At 40.9% G+C, this 22,303-nt stretch overlaps 1 protein-coding gene across 2 annotated transcripts; it reads left to right on the forward strand.

The window, feature by feature from the left end:
* The first annotated feature begins 468 nt into the window (after positions 1 to 468).
* On the forward strand, positions 469 to 13,249 carry LOC307119713 (myosin-7-like). 2 transcript variants are annotated; one of them, XM_079806161.1, is made up of 39 exons: positions 469 to 500; positions 596 to 628; positions 841 to 1,049; positions 1,131 to 1,274; positions 1,354 to 1,510; positions 1,610 to 1,637; positions 1,723 to 1,831; positions 2,148 to 2,240; positions 2,340 to 2,403; positions 2,498 to 2,596; positions 2,680 to 2,783; positions 3,203 to 3,341; positions 3,427 to 3,545; positions 3,681 to 3,830; positions 3,922 to 4,092; positions 4,201 to 4,510; positions 4,596 to 4,675; positions 4,750 to 4,955; positions 5,123 to 5,246; positions 5,329 to 5,465; positions 5,552 to 5,807; positions 5,902 to 6,144; positions 6,220 to 6,396; positions 6,480 to 6,625; positions 7,018 to 7,108; positions 7,756 to 8,145; positions 8,233 to 8,359; positions 8,448 to 8,566; positions 8,693 to 8,889; positions 9,036 to 9,219; positions 9,412 to 9,577; positions 9,655 to 9,779; positions 9,963 to 10,271; positions 10,366 to 10,569; positions 10,673 to 10,969; positions 11,048 to 11,152; positions 11,291 to 11,386; positions 11,483 to 11,617; positions 11,944 to 13,249. In XM_079806161.1, exons 3-39 carry the CDS (start codon positions 849 to 851, stop codon positions 11,962 to 11,964), a joined length of 5,823 nt encoding a protein of 1,940 aa, XP_079662287.1. In that variant the 5' UTR covers positions 469 to 500; positions 596 to 628; positions 841 to 848; the 3' UTR covers positions 11,965 to 13,249. The 2 variants fall into 2 exon arrangements, with proteins under 2 accessions (XP_079662287.1, XP_079662286.1); XM_079806160.1 differs by having other exon boundaries at positions 472 to 500; positions 841 to 1,274.
* The last annotated feature ends 9,054 nt before the right edge of the window (positions 13,250 to 22,303 follow it).

Genomic DNA, 22,303 nt, shown 5'->3' on the forward strand with positions numbered 1-22,303 from the left:
AAATGACGCACAGTTTTTGAAACTGTTAATTAAACTTTGTACAATTTTACTCAAATTTTTTTTTGAATGTTTAACTATGGTTAAGATACATTATATACAAGAGTCTCCATCGCTATAATGATTTACACACATCAAAAAAACGTGAATTTGTCCTATGAAACTAACTACAAAATATGAAAGTGAAGGTGTAAAATTTCAGTATAAAAAACTTAAGTAAATATCTTATAAAATATCTTAAAAAAATAATATAAACATATCAGACAAAAATAGCACCATTGTGATTTAGATCCTTTCTGATCTTTCGCGCTACCACCACACACCACGTGCTAAACTACTGTGACTCACAAAGATTTTTTCAGGCATCCAAAAAGAGCTACACACACCCGAACCAAGTGACCCGAACCAAATACAGATGGTCAACGTCACAGTCATTGTGCCTTTATATAAAGAGATACATTACAGCACAACGTTGCAAGCTCAGATCATTGTGTCATCTAAAGGTAAGAACACAGATCATTTAGATTGAATTGTTCATGAGGACTGAACAATAGAATAAGATGACTTCTCATTAATGATTTTTATTTTTAATTGAAAGGACTTGGATTTTCTTGGGTTTGGATTTTGTCTGGTAAGGCATGCTTTCATAAAGGTCAAAACATTGTGTATATGTGTGCGTGTATGTTTATGCAATATTTTCTATTTGTCAGTTGAAAGACCAATAAATAATTAGATATTTTATTTTTATATTTATAAAACATATTTAATTTATAATTTTTTCTAATATATCTTTTAATTGTAAACAAGTTTCACTTTAAGATAATCTTGTCATCTATGCCTCAGTCTGAAAGATGGGGGATGCTGTGATGGCAGAGTTCGGGCCAGCGGCTCCGTACCTCAGGAAGTCAGACAAGGAGCGTCTGGAGGCCCAAACTCGCCCCTTCGACATGAAGAAAGAATGCTTTGTGCCCGACCCTGAGGTTGAGTACGTTAAAGCCTCTGTCACCAGCAGAGACGGTGACAAAGTCACTGTTGACACTGAATTTGGGAAGGTAAGATCTAATCTCTGCATTGTTGTAGATTGTACACAGGAGAACAGTGTGACTGTCAAAACATTTTTGTGTTATCCACAGACAGTAACCGTGAAGGAGGTGGATGTTCATCCCCAGAACCCGCCAAAGTTCGATAAAATTGAGGACATGGCGATGTTCACCTTCCTACACGAGCCCGCTGTGCTGTTTAACCTCAAAGAGCGTTACGCAGCCTGGATGATCTACGTGAGTCGAGTCTTAAAACACTCACACATTCTCTTTATCTTGCATGAGCAGATCTAAACCTTCTGTGAATCTCCTACAGACCTACTCTGGGCTCTTCTGTGTCACTGTGAACCCCTACAAGTGGCTGCCAGTGTACAACCAGGAAGTCGTTGTTGCCTATAGAGGAAAGAAACGAACTGAGGCCCCTCCACACATCTTCTCCATCTCTGACAATGCCTACCAGTACATGCTGTCAGGTGATGATCTGACTTGTTATTTTTTGAGCGATTCAAATAAAATGTGTATTTCTAATGCAATTTCAAATGCTAAGTTTCTTATGTTTTATTTTCTCACAGACAGAGAAAACCAGTCTGTCCTGATCACGTACGTAATACATAGTATTCCACAACAATATTTTCTTTCCATGTTGCATTTCATCAGTCTTTTAATTAACTGTTTCGATTTCAAGTGGAGAATCCGGTGCTGGAAAGACTGTGAACACTAAAAGAGTGATCCAGTACTTTGCGAGCATTGCAGCAGCATCACCCGGCAAGAAGGATCAATCAGCAGAGAAAAAGGTGCTTAATTCCCAAAAAATTACTCATTATGGATGAATGAATATACCTTCTGTATAACAGCATACAAAAAATAATTACTAAATTAATAATGTCATCATATACTAAATATTGGAGTTACAAATTGTCACAATTCAATGCATTTACACGTAAATAAACAACTTCTTTGTTTTCTCAATAATTTTTCTACGGTAACTTAGATTCTGTAAGGATTATTATTATTATTACAAGACTACATAATGTCAGAACATATGCATGGCTGTAAACTGAAAAGTACATCAAACGTTTTACACACTTATTGTTAAAATATGATTCTCAGGGTACTCTGGAGGATCAAATCATCCAGTGTAATCCTGCTCTGGAGGCCTTTGGTAATGCCAAGACCATCAGAAATGACAACTCTTCCAGATTTGTAAGTGGGGTTTACATTGGTGTTGTTATTCTATATTGGTTTCCATAATATGTTTTATGAGCATGTTATTTATTTTAATATGTATTGCTTTATTTACAGGGTAAATTTATCCGTATCCATTTTGGTGTCAGTGGAAAGTTATCTTCTGCTGATATTGAGACTTGTAAGTACTTAATTGCCCAACATCATTTCAACAAATCACTCATTGATGAAATGTGTATCTGTTTTGATATTCATCTATTTATCAATTCATTTAGATCTGCTGGAGAAGTCTCGTGTCACCTTTCAGCTCAAGGCTGAGAGAGACTACCACATTTTCTATCAGATTCTGTCCCAGAGAAGACCAGAACTGCTGGGTAAAATTACCCATCATATCTATTAACACCACCAGCTCTAATTAGAAGAGTCTTTTCTGATCTATGTTCCCATTTCCCCTTAGAAATGCTGCTCATCACCAACAACCCCTTTGACTATGCCTTCATCTCCCAAGGAGAGACACAAGTGGCTTCTATTGATGACGGTGACGAGCTGATGGCCACTGATGTGAGTGTTTGTTAAAACATAGGCAGTTGACAATACAAGATACCACATTATAAAATATCATAAGAAATAGTCCACCCAACATATGCAGTTTAGACATTAGACATTTGGCAACTCGTATGACTGCGTTTCTGCTGAGGAACATGAATTGATAATGTCCTGGCTGTTTTCCATACAATATAGAGGCTGTCAATAAGTATAAAACCATAAAAGGTCCACACAACTTGTTTTTTTCACAATTGAATTGTGTGAGGAAAAGAACAAGCGTGTTCACGCAGTCATACACGTATAGAACGACTTGAAAGGGAATAAATGATTCTCTTCTCCATTCTTTAAAAAGAAAGACTTCTAAAGTAGTTGTCAAAAAGTAGAATATGAAACATTTGCCATGAAATTTAACATGTTCTGTACCTTTGCTGTAGGATGCGTTCGATGTGTTGGGTTTCACCACTGAAGAGAAGAACAGCATCTACAAGCTAATTGGTGCTGTCATGCACTACGGCAACATGAAGTTCAAACAGAAGCAAAGAGAGGAACAGGCCGAGGCTGATGGGACTGAGGGTCAGTATAACTTGGAATCTCAGCTTCATAAAGGAGACATGTTGTATATAGAGTCATAGCTCTATATTCTTTTTTTATCATGTAGATGCTGACAAAGTCTCATATCTGATGGGCCTTAATTCAGCTGACTTGATCAAGGGTTTGTGCCACCCAAGAGTCAAAGTAGGAAATGAGTGGGTAACCAAGGGACAAAATGTCCAGCAGGTAACGAAGTAAATAATAATTGAATGGGGAATTTTCAGCCTCATATGTTCAGTTTCCAAGACATAAAATCTTGAAAAATTGCTATCTAGTCTGCAAAGTGTAAAATTATGCAAAATTCAATCTTTTCTTTATCAGGTGTACTACTCTATTGGTGCTCTGGCAAAGTCTGTGTATGAGAAGATGTTCCTCTGGATGGTTGTGAGAATCAACCAATCCCTGGCCACCAAACAGCCTCGCCAGTACTTCATTGGTGTGCTGGACATTGCTGGATTTGAGATCTTTGATGTAAGCTGAAATTATTGTTATTCAGGAACAAATCCAACAAGTAGTGCAACCAGTTTGACCATTGTGATTATACAATATCTTCCACCTGCAGTTCAACACCTTTGAGCAGCTGTGCATCAACTTCACTAATGAGAAGTTGCAGCAGTTCTTCAACCACCACATGTTTGTGCTGGAGCAAGAGGAATACAAGAAGGAGGGCATTGAATGGGAGTTTATTGACTTCGGCATGGACTTGCAGGCTTGTATTGAGCTTATTGAGAAGGTGGGTGAATATTATGTTCATGATTATACTGTGAGGGGGGAAATCATAATTTTCAGTTTCTTGTGTCAAACTGATATATTGACTGTCACAATCTACAATTCATTGTAGCCCATGGGTATCATGTCAATCCTTGAAGAGGAGTGCATGTTCCCCAAAGCCAGTGATTCAACATTCAAAGCAAAGCTTTATGACAACCATTTGGGGAAAAATCCAAATTTCCAGAAGCCTAGGATTGTCAAGGGTAAACCAGAGGCCCATTTTGCCCTCGTTCACTACGCTGGCACTGTTGACTACAACATTTCAAACTGGCTGGTGAAGAACAAGGACCCTCTCAATGAGACGGTTGTAGGGTTGTTCCAGAAGTCAACTCTTAAGCTGTTGTCTATTCTGTTTGCTAATTACGCAAGTGCTGACTCCGGTAAGTACATACTGGAGTGTGACATGAAAATATAATAAGCACTACTTTTACTGTTTAATAATAACAAAAATAATGTATATCACAGCTGCAGATTCTGGAGGAAAGGCTGCCAAAGGAGCTAAAAAGAAGGGTTCTTCCTTCCAGACGGTGTCAGCCCTCCATAGGGTATGAAATATTATAATTTTGTCTCATAAGGTTTTATACCATATAAATCTAAATCCTGTATGCTCTACCAACAGGAGAACTTGAACAAGCTGATGACCAACTTGAGGTCAACTCACCCTCACTTTGTGCGCTGCCTCATCCCCAATGAGACTAAGACTCCTGGGGCGATGGAGAATCCTCTGGTCATGCACCAGCTGCGCTGTAACGGTGTGCTGGAGGGCATCAGGATCTGCAGAAAGGGATTCCCCAACAGGATCCTGTATGGAGATTTCAAACAACGGTTAGTATGAAACCAAATGGTTTTCATGTCTTACAAAATAATTTTATGTATGACTCAAGTTATTTCAAGTTGGATCATTTCAACTCTCTGTAAGCAAATTTAAGCATTTGCTAGAAATAAAAATAAATGCATATTAAAATAATTGTAATGTATGTTTTTTTTGTTAGATACCGCATCCTAAATCCTGCTGCTATCCCTGAGGGACAGTTCATTGATAACAAGAAGGGTGCAGAAAAACTTCTGGGGTCTCTGGACATCGATCACAACCAGTACAAGTTAGGACATACTAAGGTATTTTTATATTAACATTAACTTTTTCCAAAGCCACTTTTCCAGTGTCATCCTTTCTGACGCAAAATTCTTTACTATACAGGTCTTTTTTAAGGCTGGTCTTCTGGGTACTCTTGAAGAGATGCGAGATGACCGTCTTGCGCTTATTATAACTGGAATTCAGTCCAGGTCTCGTGGTTTTCTATCAAGAGTTGAGTTCCAGAAAATTGTGGAAAGGAGGTTAGATTTTAGCTCTTCAATCTTTAACATAGAATTAAAGTTACATTTAAAATGCAAGACTGAACATTCTAATTTAATCTCTATAGAGATTCTTTGTTGGTGATTCAGTGGAATGTACGTGCTTTCATGGGTGTCAAGAATTGGCCCTGGATGAAGCTCTACTTCAAGATCAAGCCTCTGCTGAAAAGTGCAGAGACTGAGAAAGAAATGGCCAACATGAAGGAAGAATTCCTGAAGTTGAAGGAGGCTTATGCCAAATCTGAATCCCGCAGAAAGGAGCTTGAGGAAAAGATGGTTTCACTTCTCCAAGAGAAGAACGACCTGCAGCTTTCAGTGCAGTCTGTAAGTTTCCATGGGACTACAACTCTGCACTTTTCACATTTTCACAAGTCAGAAAACAAAACAAGTTTTACATTTTTCATTTTCATGTTGATAGGAGCAAGATAATCTAATAGATGCTGAGGAGAGATGTGAGGGTCTGATCAAGAGCAAGATCCAGCTTGAGGCCAAAGTAAAAGAAATTACTGAAAGGCTGGAGGATGAAGAGGAAATGAATTCTGAGCTGACTGCAAAGAAACGAAAGCTGGAGGATGAATGTTCTGAGCTCAAGAAGGACATTGATGATCTTGAGCTCACTCTGGCCAAAGTAGAGAAAGAGAAACATGCCACTGAGAACAAGGTCAGTTTTCAACACGTCTAGTGATGCTAGAATAGTGTGTTAAGAGTTCCTTGATACAATTACGAATTTCTACAGGTTAAAAACCTGACAGAAGAGATGGCAGCTTTGGATGAGATCATTGCTAAGCTGACCAAGGAGAAGAAAGCTCTTCAGGAGGCCCATCAGCAAACGCTGGATGACCTCCAGAGTGAGGAAGACAAAGTCAACACACTCACTAAAGCCAAAGCCAAGCTGGAGCAACAAGTGGATGATGTAAGACAACACTAGAATTAAAATGAAAATCTTTTTTAAGTAGTTGTGTAATTATTTATTTATATTTTTTGGATGAAATTTAGCTGGAAGGTTCTCTGGAACAAGAAAAGAAAATTCGCATGGATCTTGAGAGAGCCAAAAGAAAGCTTGAGGGTGACTTGAAGTTGACTCAAGAGAATGTGATGGATTTGGAAAATGATAAGCAGCAGATGGAGGAGCGGATAAAGAAGTAATATATATATTATGATATAAAATATATAATCTAATTTTAATATTAAAATATATTTGGTCAATAAAGTTCCATTTGACTTTAAAAAAAATAATAATAATAGAAAAATACTTCTAATCATTTAAATGTAATCATTAAATGTAAATTTACTAACACATTATTAAAATCAAAATTGAATATTATTAATACTGTTAATATTATTAAATGGGCCTGAACTGACACAAGCTAACATTGAAAAGTTTTATTTTTTATTAATTAACGTTAACAATGTTTAATAAATACTGTAACAAATGTATTGTTTGTTAGTGATCTAATGTTACCTACCTGAATCTTATTGTAAAATGTTAACTGATATTTTAATTTGAAATTGAGTCATCCTGTTTACTTGACAGAAAAGACTTTGAAATGAGCCAGCTAAATAGCAAGATTGAAGACGGACAAGCTTTGGAGTCCCAACTACAGAAAAAACTGAAAGAGTTGCAGGTAAACTTTATATGTCTTAATACAGGGTTTGTACAGATACTGTAAAATAAAATTCCAGGACTTTAAAGGACTACAATCAGAGATCGCACTTATCAAAACAATGTCTTTATTATCTTTCAAATTCTAAAAAAGGTAAACAGATAAATAAAACATACTAATAAAACAAAATTGATTAAAGTGCAGCTCATGCAAAGTACGCAATGACTTTGGCAACTATGACCATTGAAAGGATACAATGACAAAAAAAACATTCCTTATTAAAACTGATTTTTTTCCCGTGAATATATGATGGACCTAAAGAATGAAAGCAGTATCCTATACTTGGATATTTATGACCAATGTCAGGCTCATAATCATGCAAAAATATCTTCTGCAGCATTAATCTATGCAGCATTCATTTTGCATGAAAATATTGTTTTATCGAAAAAGTTAAAACACTAATTTCATATATATTGTCTTATAATAATTCAAGCACTTTTCAAGTACCTCTAATCATACATATGGCTGTTTTCAAGGGTTTTTCAGGACTTACATTTTAAAAGTCAAATTTAAAAAAGTCAAATTCAAGCACTTTAACCACCTTGTACGAACACTGTTAATAAGATTAGGAATTTTAAACTTAATTTTGAATGTATGCACATTACTAGGCCAGAATTGAGGAGCTTGAAGAAGAGCTGGAGGCTGAGAGAGCTGCCCGTGCTAAAGTTGAGAAACAAAGAGCTGATCTGTCTAGAGAACTGGAGGAGATCAGTGAGAGGTTGGAGGAGGCTGGTGGAGCCACTGCTTCTCAAATTGAGATGAACAAGAAACGTGAAGCTGAGTTCCAGAAACTGCGCAGAGACCTTGAAGAGTCCACTCTGCAACATGAGGCCACTGCGGCTACACTGAGGAAGAAACATGCAGACAGTGTGGCGGATCTGGGAGAACAGATTGACAACCTCCAGAGAGTGAAGCAGAAGCTGGAGAAAGAGAAGAGTGAACTCAGACTGGAACTGGACGATGTGGTCTCCAACATGGAGCAAATTGTAAAGGCAAAGGTGAGTGAAAGAAATTATGCTGAGAGTCTATAATGTATGTGTGTCAGTCACAGAAAGCAATCAACTATGATATAATTTATCCTCAAGACAAACCTGGAGAAAATGTGCAGAACTCTGGAAGACCAGATGAGTGAGTACAGAACCAAGGCTGAGGAAGGTCAGCGAAGCATCAATGATTTCACCATGCAAAAAGCCAAGCTGCAAACTGAAAATGGTAATAACACAAAATATTGTGTTATAATACCAACTGTACCATAATGATAATTGGAACAAATTCAATATTTTTTTATATTTTCTTTCAGGTGAACTTGCCAGACAGCTTGAGGAGAAAGACTCCCTGGTGTCTCAGTTAACCAGAGGCAAGCAGTCCTACACTCAGCAAATTGAGGACCTCAAGAGACAGCTCGAAGAAGAAATCAAGGTTTTCAAAATCTCCCTCAAAAAAGTCAAATGTTTTTGCTAAAGAAAAAAATTCCCTGTTGTAACAAACAACTGGTCCCAAATATTATTTAATTATTATTTAAATATATTTTTGCTTTGTCTTCAGGCTAAGAATGCCCTGGCTCATGCAGTTCAGTCTGCTCGTCATGATGCTGATCTGCTGAGGGAGCAATATGAGGAGGAGCAGGAAGCCAAGGCTGAGCTGCAGCGTAGTATGTCCAAGGCAAACTCTGAAGTGGCTCAGTGGAGAACCAAGTATGAAACTGATGCCATCCAGAGGACTGAGGAGCTGGAGGAAGCAAAGTAAGAAACTAACACTATTTACACTTTAAAAGATGAGACACTTTTCGGAATTTTCTGCTATAGTTGGTGGCCAATTAAACACATTCAAATACTGTTTAATGTAATGCTTGAGATGTTCACTATATTTTGTATTTTGATTATTACAGGAAGAAACTGGCTCAGCGTCTGCAAGATGCAGAAGAAGCTGTGGAAGCTGTTAATGCTAAATGCTCCTCTCTGGAGAAGACTAAGCACAGGTTACAGAATGAGATTGAAGACCTCATGGTGGATGTGGAGAGATCCAATGCTGCTGCTGCTGCTCTGGACAAGAAGCAAAGAAACTTTGATAAAGTAAGGAAATTAAGCATTTTGTCATTAGCATGTAAAATTTTACCATGTAAAATCAAAAATAGTTAATGTTAAATTTATAGTAAATGTAAGTTTCTAACGACACATAGGGTCTAGTACTATTCTTTACTACAAAACCACTTGAACAAAAGGGACTGCTGTCATTGGTAATTTGGCCTTGTTAAATTTAACCAGGTCTTGGCTGAGTGGAAGCAGAAGTATGAGGAGTCCCAAACCGAACTGGAAAGTGCCCAAAAAGAAGCTAGATCTCTGAGCACTGAACTCTTTAAATTGAAAAACTCATATGAGGAGTCATTGGACCACCTGGAGACCATGAAGAGGGAGAACAAGAATCTCCAAGGTAATGGTTTTACAACTCCAAACCATTGCTTTAATTGCTTGCATTTGTGAGCTTAATGTGTTATTTCTACTGTACAGAGGAAATTTCTGACCTTACTGAGCAACTTGGTGAGAGTGGAAAGAATATTCATGAGCTGGAGAAAGTTCGAAAACAACTGGAGCAGGAGAAACAAGAGATACAAACAGCTCTGGAGGAGGCTGAGGTAAAAGAAGAACAACCATTTCCCCCAAAATTCTTATTAATTTCACAACTCTTTGATTTAAATCAAGCTATTGTTTAAGTTGATTGATCATTCCAGATTATTTTAAGGAAGGTCACCTCCTACACAGGGCTGAACAAAACTTTAAATCTCAATAATAACAAACACACATTTTACCATTCATAGGGTTCCCTTGAACACGAGGAAGGCAAGATACTTAGAGCTCAGCTGGAGTTCAATCAGGTCAAAGCTGATATTGAACGTAAGCTGACGGAGAAAGATGAAGAGATGGAGCAGGCCAAGAGGAACCAGCAGAGAGTGGTGGACACCCTGCAGAGCTCACTGGAATCAGAGACTCGCAGCAGGAATGAAGCTCTCAGGCTGAAGAAGAAGATGGAGGGAGACCTCAATGAGATGGAGATTCAGCTCAGCCAGGCTAACAGACAGGCATCAGAAGCCCAGAAGCAACTCAAGGGTCTTCATGGGCATCTCAAAGTATGACAAATCTTCAAATCAAGATTTTATGATGCTTAGAAGATATCCAACCCAGATCTTCAGTCTTTTTATTTGTAAAATTTGTACTTTACAGGATGCCCAACTGCAACTAGATGATGCTCTTCGTAGTAGTGATGATCTCAAAGAGAACATCGCCATTGTGGAGAGACGCAACAATCTGCTGCAGGCTGAACTGGATGAGCTGAGATCCATGGTGGAACAAACTGAGAGAGGAAGGAAACTGGCTGAGCAGGAACTGCTGGATGTCAGTGAGAGAGTTCAGCTCCTGCATTCTCAGGTATGACACATTTGTACTAATACTATGCAAAATAAAGTGTAAATCCTCTGAGTAAACAATATCATCAGAAGACTATATGAATGTCAATATTGTCCATGTTCAGAACACCAGCCTGCTGAATCAGAAGAAGAAGCTGGAGGGAGATAATACTCAGCTTCAGACTGAGGTTGAGGAGGCAGTGCAGGAGTGCAGGAATGCTGAGGAAAAAGCCAAGAAGGCCATCACTGATGCTGCCATGATGGCTGAGGAGCTGAAAAAGGAGCAGGACACCAGTGCTCATCTGGAGCGCATGAAGAAGAACATGGAGCAGACCATCAAGGACCTGCAGCACCGTCTGGATGAAGCAGAGCAGATCGCCATGAAGGGTGGCAAGAAGCAGGTCCAGAAACTGGAAGCCAGGGTAAGTTGCTGATGTTTTAAGAAACTACTTATTCTAAAAAAAAATATTTTTATTCTAAAATTGTTACACATCTGTTAGGTGAGAGAGCTGGAAAGTGAGGTGGAAATAGAACAGAGAAAGGCCACTGATTCTGTCAAGGGGATTCGTAAATATGAGAGACGCATCAAGGAGCTCACCTACCAGGTAGGGAAAAAATGTTGCTTACTAACAATTTTGCCTGTGCTTGATTTGATCATATTATTTTTTGAAAATACATAAAGTGTTGTCTTACAGTATTTAAATGTATATTGCATATACTAAAAACCTTTTTGATTTGCATAGACTGAGGAAGACCGAAAGAATCTGGCTCGCCTTCAGGATCTGGTGGACAAACTCCAGCTGAAGGTCAAATCCTACAAGAGAACTGCTGAGGAGGCGGTGAGTAATTTCCCAGACTGGTGTCATCTTATGATACGACTTCTCTAGTAATTGTATCTTTTGATTTTCACAAATGCTGTTGTGTGTAATCTTTAGGAAGAACAAGCCAATTCCAATCTGGGCAAGTTCCGTAAGCTGCAGCATGAGCTGGATGAGGCAGAGGAGAGGGCTGATATTGCTGAATCTCAGGTCAACAAGCTGAGAGCCAAGAGCCGTGATACAGGATCCAAGGTAAGAGTAGGCACTTAAAACAAGTGATTTTGGTCACAAAAATAAAACCCCCAAAAAATCCACAAATAAATGGTCACATCTACGTCGATTTGATAGGTCAACTCTAGATTTGCACCTTTTTTGACTTTAGGAAATGAGTAACAAGTAGTTTCAACAACTAGCCTACACTTGATGAAATGCATTTTGCTATTTAACAAGTGTGGCTATTGAGAAAAACAAAAACAAAACAAAAAAACATCCATGCCGGTTAGCTGTGTAGAGTTTAAGACATTTTGAACTGGATCAGCTAAACTTGAACATTCATTTGACCTTTTTCTTTCTAACAGAAGGGGGCTGATGAGGAGTGAAAATATTATATGGATCTCTCTAAACATGGATTGCTGTGACGATCTCTTCTGTAGTGTGGTAGAATAAACCAGACATGAAAATGAATACCTCATACACTTTTGTCTTTTTTTTTTAACAATGTAGACATTGCAATGTCCCAACATGATCCTGAACACAAAAGTAAATCAGTTGCCTGAATGTACTGTATGTGCCAGAGACTATGCTAGGATCTAATTCAAACTAAACTCGAAATTGTCTTTTGAAGTATGGTCAGCCATACAAAGATACAGTGTTTACCAATTTTACCAAACTATTGCAAACCACATAATGCAGATTAAGTTGCTGACCATTACACTGTATGTTTTGACAGCTCATCCCCAGGGAATAAAATTAAATTAAGGGAACATGCCTTAGAATTATTCAGTTTTGACAGAGCAGTAAAATGCAGGGGGATATTCAAGTACCGTATAATAGTAGCCTACATAGACCATTAAATCTCTTTGGTGAATGTGAATTATGATTTGAATTATAGTCAATATAAATTATTGTTGTGAACAGCCATATTTGTTAGACTAAGAATTTACAGTTCAACTCAATTCAGAAGAACTCTTTCACATAAATTGCATTCATTAATTCTAAACCTAAAGTAACCTCGTCAATGCTGTGAATGTGAGAGCTGCAATAGTCAGTCACCACCACTTGAGGGCACCACCACCATTAAATCTCATATGAAGCATACATTCTAGGTGTCCATGTAAAGCAGGATTGGGAAAGTTGTCACAACTTTGTATTCCTTTTGAACTTCAATTTATGTATACACAATTTACAAAAATCTATTTAACATTTCCACTGGTATTGCTTAGGAAAAACATTAACTGGTTAACATTTTGCTAAACTTTACAAGAGGGTTCAATTTGTTAATGCATTATTTATCACCAATTTTTGTAAATTTTGATTTATGTTTTATCTAAATACACTACTTTTCATTGATATGCAGAAATTAACATTAACCTATGTTCATATGCTGTAAAACCATTGTTCATTGTTAGCTTGTTACCTAATGCATGAACATATGCACAAACAAACTGAACCGTATTGTAAAGTGTAAACAGTAACAAATGAGAAAAGACTGTGTATAAGAGAGTGTAACATATGATAACTCTCTCAATAACCTGGTGTTAATTAAAAATACTCCTGAGAACACAGTACAAATTTCCATTATGCAACTGACTTTTATCTAATGTATGTCAGTGTCTCTTATATTCACTTATTTACCCAAAGCCATTAAAAATAATGATATTAGATTAGTTTGTCTTAATTTGTAGTTTTAGACCAAAATAGATAGCACTGCATGTATGCAGCTTGCATAATGATACAAAAGTAACAGAGATAGACCATATTGACAAAAGTATTGGGACACCCCTCCAAATCATTGAATTTAGGTGTTGCAATCACTTCCATGACCAAAGGTATATAAAAGCACTTAAGCATGCAGACTGCTTCTACAAACATTTGTGAAAGAATGGGTCACTCTCAGGAGCTCAGTGAATTCAAGCGCGGCACCGTGATAGGTTGCCACCTGTTCAATAAGTCCATTCATGACATTTTCTCACTAGTACTAAATATTCAACAGCCAACTTTCTGCAGTCAATAGCTACAGACCTCCAAACTTTGTGTGGCCTTTAGATTAGCTCAAGAACCGTGTGTAGAGCTTCATGGAATGGGTTTCCATGACCGAGCAGCTGCATCCAAGCCTTACATCACCAAGGGCAATGCAAAGCGTCAGATGCAGTGGTGTAAAGCAGGGGTTTTCAAACCTGTCCTGGAGGACCCCAAGCCTGGCACATTTTGTATGTCTCCCATATTTGACACACCCTCTTCAGGCCTTGCAGTCTCTAATAATGAGCTCATGAGTTGAATCAAGTGTGTTAGACGAGGGAGACATATAAAATGTGCAGTGCTGGGGGTCCTCCAGGACAGGTTTGAAAACCCCTGGTGTAAAGCACGCCGCCACTGGACTCTAGAGCAGTGGAGACGTGTTCTCTGGAGTGACACATCACACTTCTCTGTCTGGAAATCCAATGGACGAGTCTGGGTTTGGTGGTTGCCAGGAGAATGGTACTTGCCTGACTGCATTGTGTAAAATTTGGTGGAGGGGGGATTATGGTGTGGGGTTGGGGTTGGCCCCTTTAAGTGAAATAACTCAATGCTTCAGCATACCAAGACATTTTGGACAATTTCATGCTCCCAACTTTGTGGGAACAGTTTGGGGATGGCCCATTCCTGTCCCAACATAACTGTGCACCAGTGTACAAAGCAAGGTCCATAAAGACATGGATGACCAAGTTTGGTGTGGAGGAACTTGATTGGCCTTCACAGAGTCCTGACCTCAACCCGATAGAACACCCTTGGGATGAATTAGAGCCGAGACTTCGAGCCAGGCCTTCTCGTCCAACATCAGTGCCTGACCTCACAAATGCGCTTCTAGAAGAATGGTAAACACATAAGCACTCCTTGTGGAAAGCCTTCTCAGAAGAATTGAAGCAGTTATAGCTGCAAAGAGTGAGCCAATTCCATATTAACCTCTATGGATTAAGAATGGGATGTCATTAAAGTTCATCTGCATATAAAGGCAGACGTCCCAAAACTTTTGGCAATATAGTGTATATAAGGGGCACCTAGATGTCATCCACTTCTCATCTGAATGGACTATCCAGCATTATACAAGAGTCTCAAGATGAACCCTTGTAATAAGCCAAAGGACCTGCCAAGGCCGCTCAAAGGCTAGGAACCAACAACTTTACATGGAAGGGGCTCCTTTAAGGGAATATGGTCAGGGGACCGAAAGGAGCCAGTCACTTTTTTAGGAGGACATTGTGTCAGCCCCTAATGCCGCCAGGGAGGCTGACTTGGTTGCTCTGTGACCTAGTCTAGCCAGCAACCTGTCTGTTACTTGAACAAAATATTTTGCATTATTTGCCTCTAGAAGAGGCATCCAATGAAAGGGAAAGGAAAACTGCATGGGAGACCTACTGAGATAGCCTGCGACCCTTGCTACTATCCATCTGTACCTAACACCACTAGAGAACCAAGAACTCAGTAACTCAGTCAGTATGACTCAAGTAACAAGTTCAACTGAGGCAACAGAGGAGGACACAAGGAGCAACGCCATAGAAACGCTCCATGGCCCTTAAGAGTTAATACTTTCCTGCATTCATTTATAGCCAATTGATCTATAAATAAACATGCACCCCAGAACATTGTGTGTATGATTAGTACTGTCTAATGTAGTGTTTTCTGTATGGTATTTTTGTTTTATGCATATTCCATGATAGAACGGTCAATGTAACCTCAGCTATACCATGTTTGGTCTCTATTAATTTGTACTTTGAAGATCTGAATGATTGTTTATATAATATGTTGATACCTGGCAACACATTAGTATCACAAGAATCCATAAGTTTCTTCATCAGCAACCAATCAAATTACATGTTCAAATGCCCTTCTAGAAGACAGAGGATCGTAAAATGTTCCCTCCGAAAGCCTAAGTACGATTGGCTCACTGACCCCTAGGAGGGGGGGTTTTACCCATGTATGTGTGATTTAGTTAATAAAACCTGTGCACAATACATGTTTGGTTCTGACTCCCTGCCGAAAAACAAATTGTCACTTAAACGATCGATTTTGTTACATGCTCTAAGCGCTGTAAATAGTAAGGAAGAATTATTTTCTGTGGCCATGAAAAATACCCTTCTCTTAGAATTAATTATTAATCAATACTGGGTGTTCACAGGATAAACTGATTGATTGTAATTTTAATGTATCTACATCAAATTCATCTTATTTAAATGTTAATAATTAATCATAATGAGTTATGAATAATTAGTCATATCTCCCCTTTGAGTTAACTCACTACATATCTGGTGGAGAATGCGGGCAAAATTTAAACACTTGATTGCAGACGGACCCAGCAATCAATCATGCGTTGTTCCATAAACTTTATTAACATGCATGCAACATTTGCATAGCGAACTCCGCCCACCAGTGTGGCTATATACGGAGCCTGTTGAGTTACCTGCTGAGGAGCCGAGGCTGAGCTCCCCGGCCGGTACAGCGGTTGAGGCACGGGGACGTAACATGAATGGGATGCAAACAGGTCTGTGTATCTCCAAACAGTTCCCAAATCAGCTGAACCGACTGGGGATGGAGTCTAAATTCCCCTGGACATAGCCATTGTCGTGAGAGCTCGTCAACTTCAGCTCGATTCAGCTCTCCCGGGATGTAAATGGCGCGAAGCGACCTCAGATGTTTCTGACTCCATAGGAGGAGATGGCAGGCGAGCTGTGACATACTCCTGGAGCGCAGTTTACCCTGATGGTTGATGTACACTACTGTTGCCGTGTTGTCTGAACGGACCAGTATGTGTTTGTCCTTCAGCAGCATTCGGAAATGGTGCAGGGCTAGACGTACGGCCAGCAACTCGTGGCAATTGACATGCCATAGGCGCTGGGGCCCTCTCCAGGAGCCCACAGCAGCAGGTCCATTGAAAATGGCAACCTAGCCTGTGGCAGAGGCATCGGTTGCAATAACATGCCTGGAAACTCGGTCTAAGGGCATTCCGGCCCTTAGAAAAGAGAGGTTCAACCAGCGGGTGAAGGTTTGACGGCAGGCCCGAGTGACTGGCACCCAGAGCGTGCCATCTCGGGACTCGATCGCGAAGCCAGTGCTGAAGCGGTCGCATATGAAGCAGGCCAAGTGGCATGATATGCCCCAGAAACCTCTGAAATGTCTTCAGTGGAACCACATTCTTGCCCTTGAATTGACTCAGGCAATTCAGCAGTGACTGCGTGCGCTCGCTGGTAAGCTGCAAGTACATGGCGACTTCCAGACAGAGAAAAGAGATCCTCTGCACGGCGGAGAGTTTTCTCTTTTCCCAGTTGACCCAAAGGCCCAGACGGACGAGGTCCTGAAGCACCAGGTCCCTGTGTTTGCAAACCTGGTCTCGAGAGTGAGCTAGTATGAGCCAGTCGTCAAGATAGTTCAGGATGCGAACAGTGTTGCCCGAGTGGCAAAAGGGCTGCCTCAACGAATTTCATCAAGACGCGAAGAGACAGGGCTAAACCGGATGGGAGTACCATGTACTGGTATGCCTGCCCCTCAAAGGCAAACCGTAGAAACGGTATGTGTCGAGGAAGAATGGACACATGAAAATATGCGTCCTTCAGGTCAATCACTGCAAAGCAATCCAACGGATTAATGCATTTCGAAAATGCGTTTGGCTGTCAACATCTTGAATGGAAGCCTGTGAAGGATTCGGTTCAAGACGCGGAGGTCCAGGATTGGTCGTAACCCATTGCTCTTCTTGGGTACAATCAAGTAGGGGCTGTAGAAGCCGGATTTCATCTCAGCTGGATGGACGGTCTGGATCACACCCTTTGCCAGTAGGGTGTCGACCTCTGCATGCATGACAGGGGCATTGCCACCCACGGACTACCCAAAAGTGGGGAGGAGACCGTGTGAACTGAATCGCATAGCCGAGCCTGATCGTTCGAGCGAGCCAGCCGGACAGATTTGGTAGTTCTAGCCAGGCTCCCAAAAACTTAACCAGCGGGGTTTGGAAGGCTTAGGGCCAGAGAGGGGATGCACCAACTTAATGCAACCTCCTTACTGCCCAGGTGAAAGATGCTGTTGGGCTGAGTGGAAGCCACAGGGGGGCGCCCTCGGCAGTGGGCAGGCTGAGCTGGCGGCATAGGTGCAGCAGCAGATTGGGGAATCAAAGAAACAGACTCCATAGACTCCCTCAAATCTGCCAGGTTCAGCCATAGGTGGCGCTCCTGGACCACCAAAGTGGACATCATCTGACCCAGGGACTGCACAGTGACCTTTGTTGCTCTGAGAGCTATGTCTGTGACAGTGTGCACAATGCATAAGCCCTGGGTCAGCACCTCCCTCGTGCATGGTTTTTAAAACCTTGGCCTGGTATCCTTGCAGGATGGCCATGGCATGCAAAGCAGACGCGGCCTGACCCACAGCTCTGTAGGCCTCTGCCACTAAGGTGGACAAGAACCTGCAAGCTTTGGACGGGTGCTTTGGATCACCACGCCAGATGGAGGTGCTTTGAGGATGCAGCTGCATTGCAACAGAGCGTTCCACTGTGGGAATCCCTGCATACCTTTTAGCTGTGCCTCCATCGAGGGTAGTTAAGGCTGAGGTCGCACCAGAACAATTACAGGCAGTAAAAGGTGCCATCCACAAACTGGTAACTTCCTCAAGCACATCCGGTAAGAATGGCCCTGGGGGTGGTAGCAGGCGATCAGCGTGCCCTGTGCCCAGGAATCAATCATCCAGCCTTGAACACTTGGGCTGAGGTGGAGGATTCCAGTCCAGCCCAATGTTCACACCTGCACGGGAAAGCATGGCCGTCAGCTCTGGATCAGACTCGGGAAACGCTGGTGCTCCAGAACAAGGCAGCGCAGCTGAACCCTCATCTCCAGATGACTCAGGCCCGCCTTGTGATGTGGCAATCAACATTATATCATCCGTCGGAGCCCCGAAAGAAACACTGGGTCCCTGGCGTGAGGGAACAGCCATCTCAATCGGAAGCTCCACAACTTGCGATATGGAGGGTGGTGTGGCCCAAGGAATACACATAGGTGTGTCGCACACCATAACCCTCAGATCACCCTGGCCATCAGCCAAAGTAGGTCCTCACGAAGAGGAACTAGATTGGGGTATGACAGGGGACTCTACCCCTTCTGAGGTCATTGAGTCTCGATCTAAGCATTGCGATGTTCCCGCAGTGAGAACATGACTCTTCCACGAGCGCTGCCTCAGCGTGATTAAAGCCCAAACATGCTAGACAGTGCTCGCGGCTGTCAGACGGATGAATTACGCGACAGCACCCAGAAACATATGGGTGAGACATCTTGAAAAAGACGTGCCCTGTAGCTCTTTTAGAAGAGGAAAAACTGCAGCAGCGCCAATGCGTCCAGGGAGAACACACACACTCTGTGGCAGATCACTGCACAGATCAGTAGCAAGAATGCGGAACTCGCTGTAACCCTGACATCGCTGAAGAGTCGCTCGTCTTACTTGTAGAGAAAAGCTCAGAAGGCACGTGATGTACTCCGCTCCGAAGCAGAAACATAATGCGAGAATGCATGCCCGGCTCTTTATACACCCACGCTGGTGGGCGGAGTTCGCTATTCAAATTCCGCAGACCCATGATATTGTTTTGCCATTGGCTTGTTTTGTAGAACTCGAACGTGATAAGCTTCTAAGCGAAACCCCCATTCCGTGTGACTGACCGAAAGGGAACAGGGACTCAGTGTGATACACAAGATTATTTAGCTAGACAAAACTGCCATTCTTGTATATTGTGAAAATACATCTAAACAATTTGACCAGTGGGGCTCACACAATGGCAAAAACCCTTTTTATTTTGGTGGCATTGGCTTATTTACTGACACATTAACTAGGTTTTGAAGCATGAATTAAATGTGTTGGGTAAGTAACTACATTTTGCAGATGTGATAGTTCTGATGTTAAAGCAAACAGTTGTGGCACTTGCACTTACAGTTTAGAAAAATGTGCCAAAGTGATAATGATTCTGTATGATAACTGTAATGATTCTCACATATGACAATGTGATTGTTTTTAATTAATTTTTTATAAAATATGATATTTAAAGCATTTTTCCTGTCAACAATGAGCAACTAAAAATAAAAGCATTGCTTTGCATTACCTTCATCTGTAGATGTGTTGGATCTTCTTCTGCAGGGAGCACAGTATTTGTTTGTGGCTGAGTAAAGATAGAAAAACCAGGGAAAAGAGAGTGAGGGAAAAAGAAACATTTGCACAGCAAAGTTCAATGCCAATTTGCCTAATGGAAACAATGTGTTCTTGTAGATAGATAGATAGATAGACAGACAGACAAAGATTGGGGTACATTGTGCAAATATTAATACCTGTATTCTCTGTCTCCATCATACCGCTGACTTGAACAAGGGGTAACGAAGAAATGATAAGCAACTCAAATGGAAAAAGGATTATTGGACCTCCAGTGGACAAACCACACAAACAGACCCCCTCATTTTCCATTAATAGCCTGCTCAATTGTCATGATGCATTGACCTTTTGGTGAGTTGAGACGACAAAGGGCTGAGAATAAACCGTCTCCGTCTCAGGGAATAGTGTGGATCGAAATGTTCCACCTCGTCATAACAAGAGACGGACTTGGCAGCTAAAGGAAAAGAGACCGGATGTTAAAGGATTACTTCACCCCAAAATTAACATTTCCTGATAATTTACGCATCCCCCATCTCATCCAAGATGTTCATGTCTTTCTTTCTTCAGTCGAAAATAAATTAAGTTTTCGGAAGAAAACACTCCAGGATTTTTCCTCATATGTTTTCAATTGCAACCAAAATGCTGAAGGTCCAAATCAATGTCGTTTCAAAGCGCTTCAATGGGCTTCAGAGGCTCTGCGTGATCCCAGATGAGGAATAGGGTCTTATCAAGCAAAAAGATCAGCCATTTTCCACAAAAAAACATTTTGATTAACTTTTTTACCTACAACCCCAAATCAGAAAAAGTTGGGACAGTATGGAAAACGCAAATAAAAAAAAAGAAGTGATTTCTAAATTTACTTTAACTTGTATTTCATTGCAGACAATATGAAGACAAAATATTTCATGTTTTGTCTGGTCAACCTCATGTTATTTGTAAATATGCATCCTTTCCTGTCATTCAGACCTGCAACACATTTTAAAAAAAGTTGGGACAGTAAAGCATTTACCACTTTGTAATGTTGCCATTCCTTTTCACAACACTTAACACTAGAAGTCCCGGAGATTTTTACCCCTCCTTTAGCCAAGTGGAAGCTAACTGGCTAGTCTTTTGGCTATCATTAGCATCAATTCATGTGTAAATGTGGTCATTACCTGAGCAATCTGCAGGGGGGTTGGGGGTGTGTGTGTGAATGGTTGCTGGTGGCTTGTTTGTATGTGTGGGGGAGGGAGGGCTGCTAACAAGACTCACCACTCGGCAGGCCTTGAAAATTATCCTGAGTGAAGGAAACCCTTGTGACTCAGATGGAGAAGACATAGAACTTCAGCCGGATTCGGACTCAGAGCTGTCTGATCTGTCTTCAGGTTAAGTTTCATTTCATATTATTTCCTATTTCATTTCAAACCAGACAATACAAAAAAGTAAATATTTATGTCACTCCACTCTGCTTTTTTTGTGTTTTTCTCATAGTCCACTTTTTTGTTTGTACTACTTAGCAGACATTCACTGCCATCTGAAGTGCAAAACATTATTAGTTGTTTCTTTGCTTTAGTTGTATCTTTTTATTTAGGAAGATATTTCAGACATTATTCCGATACAGAGAAGGAGATACTGGAATTATTATTAGTATCTATGCATGCATTTGTGATATCATTTGACTTTTCCATTGCTCACAATTTGAATTTGTTCACACTGCAGATGAGGAGACTACTCCTCAACCAAAAAAAGAGAGCCCGTTTGGGGACTGAACTGACAGAGACAGCGAAATATGGCACAGTGTGGCGTGAAGAACAGGTGGGGACGCGTCTCCCTTTCACCCCAATCAAAGCATACGCTGCAGATGGAGAGCCAACGGCTAAGGCCAGGAAAAGTATCTCGAGTCACCTTCAGAGCTTCCTGTGTTTCATCACTCTTGACATGCTTCATAGCATTCAAGAATGGACTATTCAACATGCACAGGAAACGGAGCATGTTCATTGGTTCATGGCCCTCCCTGAACTAATGGCATTTATTGCAATTGTCATCTTCCGGGGGCTTACCAAGGTTCCATCACTACGTGACTGCTGGTCAGCAAACCTGAGAAACCCACATACCATTGGAACAATGCCGCGAAACCGCTTCCAAGACATCATGCGACACCTACGCTTTGATGACAGGTCCACCCGGAGTGATCGAGCAAAGACTGATAAGTTTGCTGCAATTTCCAGTGTGTGGGGATCATTTGTCACCAATTGCATCACGTCCTACAACCCTGGTCTACATATCACCGTTGATGAACAGCTTTTCCCGTCAAAGACTCGCTGCTGTTTCCTGCAGTATATTGCAACTAAACCTGACAAGTTTGGGATCAAGTTTTGGGTGGCTTGCGACCTAAAATCCAAGTACATTTGTAATGTCCTCCCATATCTTGGCAAGGACCCTAGTCGTCCCAGTGGAGAGAGACTGTCTGAAAATGTAGTGATGAGGCTGATGGAACCATTCCTAGACAAGGGCAGAAATGTTACCACGGACAATTTCTTCACATCGCTGTCACTTGCGCATAAACTTCTTAGCCGGAACACCAAACACCAA

This window comes from Gobio gobio (genome assembly GCF_949357685.1).
Source record: "Gobio gobio genome assembly, chromosome: 23".
Classification (NCBI taxonomy): domain Eukaryota; kingdom Metazoa; phylum Chordata; class Actinopteri; order Cypriniformes; family Gobionidae; genus Gobio; species Gobio gobio.

Bases quoted from the DNA above. Each gene is read 5' to 3' on its own strand.
- LOC307119713 (XM_079806160.1), top strand. From the start codon at position 849: ATGGGGGATGCTGTGATGGCAGAGTTCGGGCCAGCGGCTCCGTACCTC. The intron at 1,832-2,147 runs GTGCTTAATTCC...TATGATTCTCAG, and splicing joins ATCAATCAGCAGAGAAAAAG to GGTACTCTGGAGGATCAAAT. The intron at 10,970-11,047 runs GTAAGTTGCTGA...CACATCTGTTAG, and splicing joins TCCAGAAACTGGAAGCCAGG to GTGAGAGAGCTGGAAAGTGA.